At 36.6% G+C, this 13,393-nt stretch overlaps 1 protein-coding gene across 2 annotated transcripts in view; it reads right to left on the bottom strand.

The window, feature by feature from the left end:
• Nucleotides 1–9,964, bottom strand: part of cog6 (component of oligomeric golgi complex 6) — a 55,247-nt gene extending 45,283 nt beyond the window's left edge. The window contains exons 1-4 of one of the 2 annotated variants that reach the window (XM_077207702.1): nucleotides 9,752–9,964; nucleotides 8,787–8,930; nucleotides 6,585–6,656; nucleotides 3,387–3,445 (exon numbers count right to left, since the gene is read on the bottom strand). In XM_077207702.1, the coding sequence (XP_077063817.1) occupies nucleotides 3,387–3,445; nucleotides 6,585–6,656; nucleotides 8,787–8,930; nucleotides 9,752–9,907 (431 nt within the window). In that variant the 5' untranslated portion in view covers nucleotides 9,908–9,964. The remainder of the gene's footprint in view (nucleotides 1–3,386; nucleotides 3,446–6,584; nucleotides 6,657–8,786; nucleotides 8,931–9,751) is intronic. The other variant, XM_077207703.1, reaches the window with a different exon arrangement.
• Between the last annotated feature and the right edge of the window lie 3,429 nt (nucleotides 9,965–13,393).

Below are 13,393 nucleotides of genomic sequence, written 5' to 3' on the forward strand. Positions count from 1 at the left end.
CTGATCTGTGGGTCGCAGGTAGTACAAGATATGCTGAATCTAGAGCCGCCATTTATCATGCTGCGCCTTCACCTTGAGTCTCAGACCAAGAGGAAATCCCTGATAGGATCAAGTCAACAAGGAACAGTCGCATATACCAGAATCCTCTTCCCTCCGTGTCATTATTAACTTTAGTGTATCGCATTGTCTTGTTATCAGCGGCTAGCTTGTAATCAGTTGCATTCAAAGCAAGCAGCAACACAGATAAAGGGAATATTAATTGGAAATGCCACAAAAAAAAAAAAAATCCAGTAGAAAACGATGAATGATTCATTGACCTCATCAAAAGTTGGACATCACAGTGCTCAGCGCTGAACATGTGCACACTCTTTCAGATTTCTCGGATGTATAAATGGAAATGAGATTGGTGTAACGCCGCAGTGTTGTTGTCATCTGCTCTGAAAGGCTGACAGTGCTGCTGTACTGCTAAGAATAGTCCAACATGCTGATGTTTTCCAGAAATAGAACACTGTGATATTCTGCTAGGAGTGCTGGATATTCATTAATTACAAAAACAAGAGTAAAATTTAATTACAGAGCATTTAGGAGCAAACGTCAGTTCATAGAAACAGAAGAAATAGCAACGGTAAAAAGTGTCTTCTACTGAAAGCACGGATATAATGTACTTGTGCGTTTTCTTGCTCAACTGTTTATGTTCACTTAAGACATAAATGACTGCGTTTACTTGCAAAGACATAATAATAGTTACATTTATATAGCGCTTTTCTAGGTACTCAAAGCGCTTTACATGGAAGGGGGAATCACCTCAACCACCACCAATGTGCAGCATCACCTGGATGATGCGACGGCAGCCGTATTGCGCCAGAACGCCCACCACACACCAGCTTACTGGTGGAGATTCTACATGGTCACTTTGACACATAAGTATGTGTGTTTAACCGTTCAAGCCCAATTAGTCGACAAAAAGCATTTAGTTAAATTCTCAAGTCCTTTATAAGCAGCGGCTTCATTTGGGCGCGTCTCTCAGACGGCGCTGAGAAACAGTCAACTGACAAATTTCGACCGGTTAATCGGGTCTACCCAGTTTACCCCCAACCCCTATATGCAAATTATATTATTTGCAAATAATACATGACATTTCCCTAAACACCAGGCATACTTTAAGTGTTTTACCATGTTCTAAGTCTGAGGGACAATAACTTTCCCACTTTGAGTTTTATGAATCCTTTTCTTAGACATGGAATTACTTAAGGAAAGCTTGGAAACATTAATTCGTTACATTTATATCCACAGTATTCCTACGCCCCATGAGGCTTTGCGGGAATTATGGGTGTAACTTCCGCTAAACTGTAAACAATCAGTGAAAGACTAACTCTATGGACGCTATTTATTTATTTCAGATATAATAGCACATAAGGCAATAAAGCAGCATTTTTGATTAAACAATATGACAATTTAAATTCACCATACTTTAACAACTTAAATTCATCTATTGCTCGAAACGGAGTGGGCAGAAGTCAGACTTAAAATATATATATAAAATATATATATATATTAAAATAAGCTATAATATATATTTTTTAAACTGTGTACAATGACATTACATTATTCTACTCACCCTTCAACCATTGATCATTAAAAGGACATTTAAAAGTGTAAAAGCGTCAACATGGTAATTTCAACAGACCATGAATAACCCCAAAAGCGTGAAATTGAATAATTTCACAGCAAAATATGATGGTTAAATATCACTGTGGTAATCTGTATTATGTAACATACCTAGCCTTAATAAAAAAAAGAAAGAATGAAAAAAAAAATGACTTCAGCATTGCGTGATAAAATTTCAAAGTGATTTCAGTCATTTTGACAGATAATAAATTGTATGTACCTGTGAAAACAAACCTGGAAAGAGACGTGAGGATTTGAGGAGAAAAAAAAAAGAGAGATTCTTCGTAAATAGGGAGAACAGACCACAAATGTGCAGTACATGTTGACCTTTTTTAGCGGAATGCAAAAGGAAAAAAGAAAATAATCATGAGGAAAACAAGTGACTGAAAAGAGCTCTTGCCATAGAGATACTTGTTAACATGTCAAATTAAAATACCAAGTGTAACGTTACTTTCGTGTTATTCTTAAATAAAACCTGAAAGTTGAAACTGATAGCTCATTGAGTCAAACTGACGGATAAGGCTTGATAATGATTCGTTTCAGCCTTTTTGAATGGAAGTTCCCCAAACCGGAAGTGCCACCCATAATTCAAAACGCAGTAAGCTCGTCAGGAATAAGGTGGATGCGCTTTAAATAGAAGGAGAGAATCTCCTCAACCACCACCAATGTGCAGCATTCGCCGCACGGGATGATCCGCCAGCAGCCATAGTGGGCCAGAACGCCCACCACACCAGCTTACTGGTGGAGAGGAGACAGAGTGATAGAGCCAGTCAGTATATATGGGGATGATTAGGAGGCATGATGGACAGAGGCCAATGAGCAAATCTGACCAGGATGACGGGGTCACATCCCTACTCTTTTTCGAAGGACATCCTGGGACATCCTTTTAATGACGACAGAGAGTCAGGTTTAACGTCTCCTCTGAAGGACGGTGCTGAACCTGAGCACACTAATGATTTTGACTCAAGTGGGCCGCACGGGACCGTTCACCTGGGCAGACTGAAGGACAGGCTACATCATTTTAATATAATTCATTCTTTATTTATTTATTTAAGTAGCAATGGGCCAGCCCAGATTGTACAGCAGCCCACTGTTAAAAGTCCTGATGCCCCCGTATAGGGGTGTAAAAACACACTCATGTCACGATTTGTTCCATACATGATACCGACCTCATGATAAAATACTCACAATACTTTAAACAATGCCAAAATAGAGTTTTAAAGTTTATTAGTATTACTTCGAAGACACATAGAAAAAAGTACTGTTTATTAAAATGCTAAATTTGGTGTCACATTTGGTGACCTTGAATAGGCTTGGACCCGACTGAATGCATACATTTAAAATATTTTATATATTATATGATATAATGCTTTTTTTTATGAATAAAAATTAATAAACATGGACGCTTAAATGTCTGTCCTTTACCATATTTGATGCTAAAGGAAATCTGTCTAAATTTTAATTTTGTGTGAACCATACACAATACGTTTTCTCACGATCCACGATACATGTTGCATTTTCGTATTGCGATATATTGTGACACAATATGTTGTTACACCACAGGCTCCATATGATATTTAGTGCCACAGGGATGTTTTATTGTATCGCAACTCTTTTTCTTTTGATATTGCTTCAATATATGCCACCGGCAAGCCAGCTCTCCAGCTATTGAAAACCTCATATCAGTCAAACACTGCAGAGCATTATATCAGACTCACTTCTCTCCTTGAAGTTTGTTGGTTTTCACAATCAAGTCCTGGGTTTGTTCTTTGGCTGCCTGTGACAAACAGAACATGACAGCTGGGTTATGGGGGAAAAAAGCATGTTGATCCTTCAACTAAGTACATTCTAATGTCTTGAAATTGCTTTTAAAGTCCCCCTGTCTGGAAAACCCATGTTGTTTATATGTTTATATGGTGTTTTTATAATATGCTTTAAGACAAACCATGTAACCAATCAGGTCAACCAGTGGATCTCTGGGGCCTCATTTATAAAACTCTGCGTAGGATCCTTACTAAGAGTGTACGTGCGCCCGAAAGCCAAAAATGTCGTACGCAAAAAAATATTCAGACTTATAAAACCGTGCGTACACCAGAATCTGCGCAGAATTCACTTTATAAATGCCAGTTAGCGGATGATGGTGCACACATGCGTCTCCTCCCCGAAACAACCATATATGGAGCTTACAACGCCTAGTTTTACTATGCATATCCTCATCTGCATATCATTTGCATATGATTATTCATCCACGTGATATCATGTTTAACGGTACCAGACATTACGAAAATATGAAATATGGATGTCATTAATAAAAAAATATTTAATAGCCTATCCTTGCCTTGTTTTTGAATAAATAAATCAAATAGTGTAAAATACATTTCAGATAAAGGTTTTCTCAATCTTTTCCACTGGCCAAATAGTACTTTTAATTAATTTATATTTTTAATGGAAAAAGACAGACCTTGTTGTGCATTATTTGCACAAAATTATTTTCTCAGACAATCTGCTATTATCATGATAAGCAATTAATATCTGTAGTTAAAACATTAAAACATAGCATGCCAGAGGAAAAGTGTTCAAAAGCATTGCATTCACAACAAATATTTATATTTATTGAATATACAAATATTGTAACTTCTCAGTAATGATTTCATGTAGTTTAAGTGTTTAACACCATTAATGAGATTGGCATATTTAATCTAAATGTTTATATCAGAAGTAAAACATAGTTTGAATCATTCTTTTATTTATTCAAACTGTTATTGTGAACATGCACTGTATTTATGATTCAGACTTATAATTAAGATTTATGGTTTTAGATGTGTTAGATGCTATATACGTCAGTTTCACTAAACGGCCCAACGCGCTCGCTGGCGCGGACATTTAAGAAGGGATGGATGTTTGCTTCAGGCTTGGTGAGTGAAATTATGTTTGTATTAGTGGTGGGCCGTTATCGGCGTTAACGTGCTGCGTTAACGTGAGACTCTTATCGGGCGATAAAAAAAATATCGCCGTTAATCTATTCTCAAAGTTGGGTTGGGATCATAAAATAGCTTTTTCGAATATCGTTATATTTTCGCGCAAATCGCGCAGCAGGGTAGGCTATTTTCCTGTCAGGGACACAAGGTGAATAGCCTACTTTTACATGTTACCCTGATCGTTCCTCTCGTTACTTTACATGTTGTTAAATGAGTTTATTCCAAGCGCGCTGTATCTTTTTTATGGTCATGAGCGATGCTCAATTTACAAATGAATCACTCTTTTGGGTCGATTCTGTTCAAAGACTTCATCAAACAAGTTGGCAGATCTGTCTAAATTGGTTCGCGAATCAGTTCTGTTCAGTTCCTCACGCACTGAATCGTCTGAACTCTGAAGCGCGTTCAATCACACTCGACACGGAGTCGTAACAGGAAGATTTAAGAACATCAAGAGCTACAGTTTAGTCTAGTGAAAGCAAATCTGCAAATGCATCATATTTTTGCCAGCGATGAAGATCTTTATTAGTTGAACATCTTCGTATGCTGTCTGTGAATGAATGATTCCACAGAACGATACATTCGATTTCATTTTATTCAGGTAATACATTTTACAACCAAACAGATTATTACGCCACGATAGCACTACTAAAAAGTATGACATTATCCGTTGGACATATACATTAATTTATAGGCTACAAAATAAATAAGCTACCATTGTGTACAGTTTATGAAATGAACACCCGCCATCCCGCGGTAATGTGTATTGCGCAGGGGCATAGTCACACGAATAGTTTACATTGATTGAAACTAATTTGTTTAAAAAGGAGGAGGCTATTGCCGGTAAAGGCAGGTTCACATAAAATCATTATGACATATGACATTATTTTTTGATCTAACGAGCATCTGGTTCGGCGATGCAAAAACGGACTGTAGCTATATCGTGCTTATTGTTTTTTTCTTCTTCCAATTAGCCTACTATGTTAAAAAATACAACGAAAACATGTTACTTGTTCAATTAATAAACAGTTTGTTTGATGACAAATCGCTAAAGATGAAATTGGCCTCCCTTTCTGTCATTGTAATTGTGCAATTGTTTTATAATTTTTTTTGACCGATATTGGACTTTTGCTCTTCTATTGTCGAATGGCATTTTTGGCAGAAATTCACATCCCTACGCGAGGCGAACTATTCTCAAAGACTTACTTTTAGTCATTATTTGGGTAGCAAACATATTCTGAATGCCTTCGGCAGAATTCAAATGAGCCATTTTAATCTAGATTAATCTAGATTAATTCCAAGATTCCAGTGAGATTAATCTAGATTAAAAAAAATTATCTATGCCCACCTCTAGTTTGTATTATCTTTCTGTATATGTATAATTTTTTTTAGATTTTCTGTCTGAAAGTGACCAAAAAGACATGTAACTCCAGCTGACCATCGGTGTCGCCAAACTGCTCCATCTCCAAAATGTTCGTACGCATGGGTCAGAGTTTGCGTGCAGGTGCGCAAATCTTCCCATCAAGTTTGTTTTTATAAATCACAACTTGAGCGTCGGAAGTGGCGTACGCCTCTTTCAGGGCCTGTTTTGTGCATACGCAACGGTTATAAATGAGGACCCTGAGCTGGTGTGAGTCAGTAGAGGCGGGGCTAATTTACATATTTATAGAACTGCGTATACTAAATGAGCCAAGGGTGTAGATTTAAGATATTTTAAGGCATGAATAATTTAAAGGAAATAACGTATAAATATGTAATTTAGGTTATCAAGTGATAACAGGGGGACTTTAAAATGTTGTCAACGTTCTGGAATACACTGGTTTATAGATGACCTCAAAAGTCAATAGACATTGATATAAAGCAACAAAAGCCCATTTTGATTTCACATGGTCTTTTACATATGATGATTGTAGATATCTGAAAGCAAACATGCATGATTACCTTTAACCTGTTGGTCATTTCCTCACAGCAGGAGCTCATGGCCTGAACATCTTCATGAACGCTCTCTAGTTCCTGAAGCAGAAAGACACACTTAAGATCTCTGATGAGGAGTCCTACACAGCAGCAGAAGCTAAGGAGCTCATGTGAAAATGAAGCAAAGTTTATTGTGTAAATCACATTTACATTTAATCATGGCAATCAGAAGCTTTTATCCATAAAAATGTATAAGAATAGCAACATTAGAAAATAATAATATTGTGAAATATTATTCAAATTTAAAGTAACTTTTCTATTTTAATATATTGTAAAATCTTTTTTTCATTTTTTATGTAAAAATGTAGTATCCCAAATAGGGCTGGGTATCGTAACAAAATTCTCGATACCGATACGATACCTTGACTTCGATACCGGTTCCTGAACGATACTTTTTTCGATACCAATTTTATCAATACAACATTAGCTAAAAAAAAAACTTTTATTTTTTCAGTTTGTTGACTTTTTTACACTCATATTTTGAGTCTGTAAAAAAGCAACAATGCTAAAGTTTTCTATGTTTCCTAATCATTTAACAACATGTATTCTTTACTTCAATCAGCTCATTGTTTCTGCCATAACTTAATGCATTGTTTAACAATGAAACTGAATGAAAATTAATTGAAATGCATTACACACAGTCACCCCTGATAACAGATCACTCTAAATTGTAATTTAGACACATGCATTTTCTGTAAAGCTGCTTTGAAACGATATGTTTTGTGAAAAATGCTATACAAATAAATGTGAATTGAGTTAAATATCAACTGGGGTGCGGGATATATGCCTCACGCTCAGCACACATGAAGCTTGCGCAAAGCACTGGCAAAAGTAGCCTAATGATTATGGATGTGTCGGGAAACGATAGCAAGGAGATATTTTAATTGTTTATTAATGAACAAGTGTTTACTAAACGTGTTGGCTGCAAAGATGATTATTGCGAATTTGCGATGCTGACTCGTCATCCCTGCAGTAGTGAATGGATTCATTAAAATACAATGCATTAAAATACAAGCATGGTTAATGCAATGCATATTTTTTTCAAGTAGTACAATTCAACAGGCTTTTTGTTTCAAAAACATTTGGCATTATTTTACTACCATACATTTCTTCTTATTATTATTAGTGTTGAAACAGTTGAGCTGCTTTATATTTTTGTGGAAACCATTTTTTCCCCAGGATTCTTTGATGGATATATTGTTTAACAGAATTTATTTGAAATAGTAATTTTTTGTTTTTTTTAGAAATTAAGTAAAACGCATAAATATACATTGTAATTTAAAAGGGGTCATGAAAATCAAATTTCTAAAACAAGAAATCAAACAGCTTGTTTTGATATTGCAGGATCTGTGACGTCACATGGGCAAATATGGGCACTTCAGTCTGCCAACAACAGGACAAATGGAAGAGTAAATGGAAGCGTAAAGTAAACGTTCGCTTTGACCAGTCCAGTTTAAACAGCCCATTTGCTCATTTCTATAGAGACTCCAGAAGGATCCCAGCATTAGGAACGAGTGGATGGTTTATATTTAATGGTGTAATGGATCGCGCCTGAGAATTATGGGTTTTTTTCCCCCGAGAATTTCACTGCAGATTGTTTTGTAAACGAGGCACAGTGTAACGGAGAGTTCACAAATAAACTTTTGTTGACAGATGATTGAAGCAGTCAATTTCATTGGATCTGACAGCAGCTTCATCACAAACCGCAAGTAAAAGATTTTTAAAAACACTTACTCATGTGCAATAGCGAGTGGGTGTTGATACAGTTTTAAATGCATTAAAGTTAGCCAATCATAGCAGTGGCCATATACTGACAAGCATTAAAGGAGCCGCGTCTTAAAAAGAGGGTTAGAATGAGGGTTGAAAATAATAGTTTTTGCCGCATATCTATTTGTTTTTTTGTGCAAAAAACTTTATTAACATTTTAAGTAAACCTCAAGGGACATATAAAATAATTTTAAAAAATCCATGTCATGACCCCTTTAAAATATAATGTACCCTGTAAGATGGCAGATCATTAAAAAGCACCACAGGTGCACACCACAGGTGCACAGGTGCAGAAATAGTTGTCAACTTAAAAATATGTATATATGGTGTATTTCTGTACCAATAAACCTATAATGAGCTTCCAACTGCTTATGCTCTACTCTGTTCACCCAAGGAATTTACCTCCGTCACTTCTTTAAACATCCGTACGAACTCTTCATTGATGGACAGGCTGCGTCTCTCGATGTCTCCACGCAGGTTCCTCCTGGTTCTCAGACTGTTCTCAGTGAAAAACAGAGAAAGAGATTTCAACGCTTCTAGCATCTCCTAGAAATAGAGAAAACACAGCAAATAAATGAGACAACAGGACCTTCATCGCTGATGGTTTATCAACTGCATCCTGCCTACAACACATACGACATGAAGATCATGGCTAGAGAAATCAGATGATTTACAAAGTATCAAAGCAATATGTCTAATCTGAACTGCAAACTTTCTTCAAATATACTGTGGCAGTGCAGTACAGTAGTGATGGTATGGAAATGCAATGGTCTTTTGATATAAACTAGTTTCAAAATTTGGATTGGGCAAGAATGTTTTAATGCTTTTGAAAGAAGTCTCTTATGCCCCCCAAGGCTGCATTTCTATAATTAAAATACAGTAAAATCAGTAATATTGTGTTTTCTATTTCAGAATATTGTAATTAACTGAATAATAGAAAGTTTGTAAGTAACAATGTATTAATGTTTGCTGTCACTTTAGATCAATTTAATGTATCCTTGCTTAATACAAGTATTAATTGATTTGTTCTTCTTCTTTTTAAAATACCATAGCACATAAATGTCAGTATATTTTACTTTCAAGTACCATAGATTTACCATGTTATAACGAGTATTTCATAGAGAGTACACCACCTTACTGAAATGTTGTTACTTTTGGTGCTATCTTTGTTCAGCTTTATTATCTCTGTTTAAACCAAGAATGCACCATGGCTATTTATTTTAAGGAAAAAGAAGAGTATGTTATTTAATATAACATTAAAATGACATAGAATTTTTATTATTAATCATTCTTGTAAAAGTGTAGTGACAGGTGCACTGCGAGGCTAATAAGTTAACGTTAGCTATTGCGACCTAACCGTCACAGACCTTGTCATTATCCAGCCTGGTCTCCAGGATCTTGTTGAGTTTTCTGGACAGAGGGTTGTTGGTCTGTGAGGAGGACACATTCCCGCTGCTGTTAGAGATGTGAAGGTTTGAAGCATCAGTTGACAGCTCTGCTTTAGTCTCTGCCATCATCAACATCCACGTCAACCTCCAGGAAGCTGTTTTGAGTAACCAGAAAAACGTCCCACTGCAACAAGTCCTGAATGCTTTAGTTCCGCGTCCCAAGTCGTGCTTTTTGACCATGTCTATTCTGACTAAACCCAACTGTGATACTTTTATTCTCATATATTTATAGGTGTTCAAGCACGAAGTGCTGAAAACCTATTGTATTTGTACCGATTTTTATTATTATTATTATTCTGCCGTAAGACGCATCGTGCAGACCAAACCGTAAGTGCTAGAGACTTGATATTTGGGATTAAGGTAGCACAGAAATCGAGGAGAGTTGAGAGAGTATGAGCCTGATTGGCCCATAGGTGGCGCTAAAGCAACCAAAAGCGCCAAACTGCTCATAACTCCTAGACCGTGTGTCCTGGACTCAAGTGTCTTATATGATTGGAAAGCTGGAGGCCTGAAGAACAAAACGTATATATCCGATTTCATTTCCGGTATGCAAATTTTTCCGCCATTTTTAATTTTGTCAAAAAACTACTTTTACGAACTAGTCCCTGGTTTTGTTCGCCCGATCGGAAATTTCGATTTCCAGTCGCTAGGGGCCACAAAATAAACGTTGTGGGAGAAGCCTATTTTACTAAAATGGCTATAACTCCAGAAGTAAATGAGATATCTTCACCAATCTTGACACACATGTGTATGTGTGTAGGACAGTCTGGGGTCACAGTAAAAAAAACGCGTTGATCTAACACTAGGTGGCGCTATAACATTATAAAAACATAAATAGGGCTATGACCACGTGACCGTTAGTCCGATTGACTTGAAAATTGGTATGCAGTGTCTTGGTCCAAGGACCAAGTGTATGACCAAGTGTATGAACAAGGACCATGTGTATGAGGACATTGGCGTATCTCAAAAAACATGGCCGCCATCGGCCAATGAAGTTTGAGCACCTATGAGACGAGGTTAACGGAGGCCGATCGGAACGAAACTCGATGGGCGTATTCGACTCATGGCCCAAGAGGTCTGTAAGAGTTTTGAAAGAAATCGGCCAATAGTTGTCGCTAAAAAGTTTTACGGCTCTGTAATCACGTGGTGTTGCACAAATCCCCATAATATGCATATAATTTAATAGATCTCCTCATGATGAACAACTTTGCCTCTAGAACCATTGCTGTCAATCAAATCGTTCATTAAATATTCTCAAATATGTTAAAAACCTATTTTTGCAAACTAGTCACTGGTTTTTCGCCCGATCGGAACCAGACAAGTCTAGGACAATTCTCTGAACTCTCTAGATCAATAATTATTGAAAAAAAGTTGAGCTTTCGCATTTTTCGTATGGCTATAACAGGGTCATTAAGAAAAGGGGCGTGTCAAAACACACTCAAAAGCCTATAAATCATAAATAAAAACTCAGAACTTCACAAAAATTGGTAAGCATATGTGACATAATATCATGAACAAGCATGCAAAGTTTTATGGAGATCGGACCATAGGTGGCGCTATAACTGTTGAAAAGCTTTAAAACCATGTATTTCCTATGGTAAATTGCCTGTATTGGCTGTAAATGGTCTTTTCCATCTATTATATCAGTGTTAAAATGTATGCTAAATAAAACTTAATGTCTTTTGATGCTTTTGTGCTTAACGGCCTTAAAGGCCTTAACTTCTTGAACACCGTTAAATGCTGCTTGCAGCTTTAATTTTTTTTTTTTATTCTTATAATTTGTAGTATTATATTTCTTGTTGTATTTGTATTTGTATATGTCCACTGGAAGCCTCAGTAACAAAACAAATTCATTGTGTGTGCAAGCACACTTGGCAATAAAGCTCTTTCTGATTCTGATACTGATTCTGATTTTTGACATTTGCGCTGAACAATATCTCCAGAAATGAGACACGTCTTTTGAGGTTGTCATTGAAGGGAAATGTTTAAAGTTGGCATGAAACCGAAGTTGGAATAGCCTTTTCTTCCCTATTGTACCGGAGTAAAATGGTTTATTGAACAAGAATCAAAGGACTTGATTTTTTTTTCTTTCGGGAATTGATTGGATCATCATGTGAGTGACAGGTTGCTCCGCCCTCGTGTCAGTAAACACGTCATCAGAGAAGAGATGTCGCTGCAAGAGGGAGGGGAAGTTATTTTTGATTAAAGATTATGAGGGATTAAAAAATAGCCTGAATCAAATAAATTATGTGCACAGAAATCATATTCCCCAGAGATTTTGATTTCATGGAGACCTTAATAAATAAGGTCAATAATGTTTGATATATTTTCATATTTTTTAACAAAATGTATTTTATAAAGTAAATATAATATTTTAAAAACATCTCAAATACATTATTACATTATTTTTACATTATTATAATGCACATAATAATATACAGTGATTGGTGAGTTTTCTGACTGACACCTTAAATAACAAATAGACAAACAGAGCTTTAGCACCACCTGTAGACAGCTCCTCCCAAAGGAAACGAGTAAAAGCTTGTTCGGCTTGAACCAGCGCTGCACAGACCGATCGGTGAATGACATCAAAGTACCGCGAGAGTGATTAGAGAGCAGATGGGTCCATATGCTTTTGAATTGCTGCCGCAGTACTTTGATGGTATTCAGCAATCGAACAAGCCTTAAGTGTTTTGCATCAGGAAGTTTTCGAGTGCGGAGCTACGAGTTTCTTCACAAAGTGTGTAACCGAGTTTGTGTGTGCAGCTGAAAGCAAGTTTTGATGTTCTTACTGTTATTCCTCATGTAAATTCGTTAATTGTTCCTGTTTGAGTGGAAGATAATTTACCATGAACTGAAAGTATTAACATCATAGATACTTAGCCAACGCTATCAAGGATAGACAATTTTAATGACGGGATGAACAGGATCCTTACATGATGATAAATAAGCCCAGTTAATCCTAGATAGATCACATTGCATGTGTATTATGGTTGTAATGTTATTTGTCTATTGTCATAATGATTATTTACTCTTATTCTTGTTCGGTTGTTTACTATTTTGTATGTATACTTTCAGAAGAATACTCATCCCTATCCATAGTGAAGAATAAATGTTGAAGAAGAAACATCAGAGTCCTTATTACATTCATCCGGATGTGACATAGTGATTGCAACCAATTACAACCAGCCAAATTAAGTACTCCAGAATATATGGTCCCTCGAGCCAGATGTGCAATTTTTGTGTAATTATGAAAGTCCTCTGACCAGAGAAGTAGAGAAGCAAGGCCTGCTGATGTACGTCCAAAACGGCGAGTGTGGTCACCAGCCTGGTTGGAAGATTATGATGTTTATCTGATGTCTGCTGAACTATGATAAAACTTCACCAGCTGTTCAAACTAGCCTCCCCCACAGAGATACAGGAGCCTTACCACTGTATTGCGAGGATAGCTGAGATGACCCCCCTCACTCATCATAAATACTTTGACCCTTCAACTGGACTCAGGCAGAGACACTTTACTCATTCTGGACAGGTTGAACAGATATGTGATAGCACACTTGT

The sequence above is a fragment of the Siphateles boraxobius genome, unplaced genomic scaffold (genome assembly GCF_051911475.1).
Source record: "Siphateles boraxobius isolate OS27281-9 unplaced genomic scaffold, OSU_SipBor_1 6, whole genome shotgun sequence".
Taxonomy (NCBI): Eukaryota; Metazoa; Chordata; class Actinopteri; order Cypriniformes; family Leuciscidae; genus Siphateles; species Siphateles boraxobius.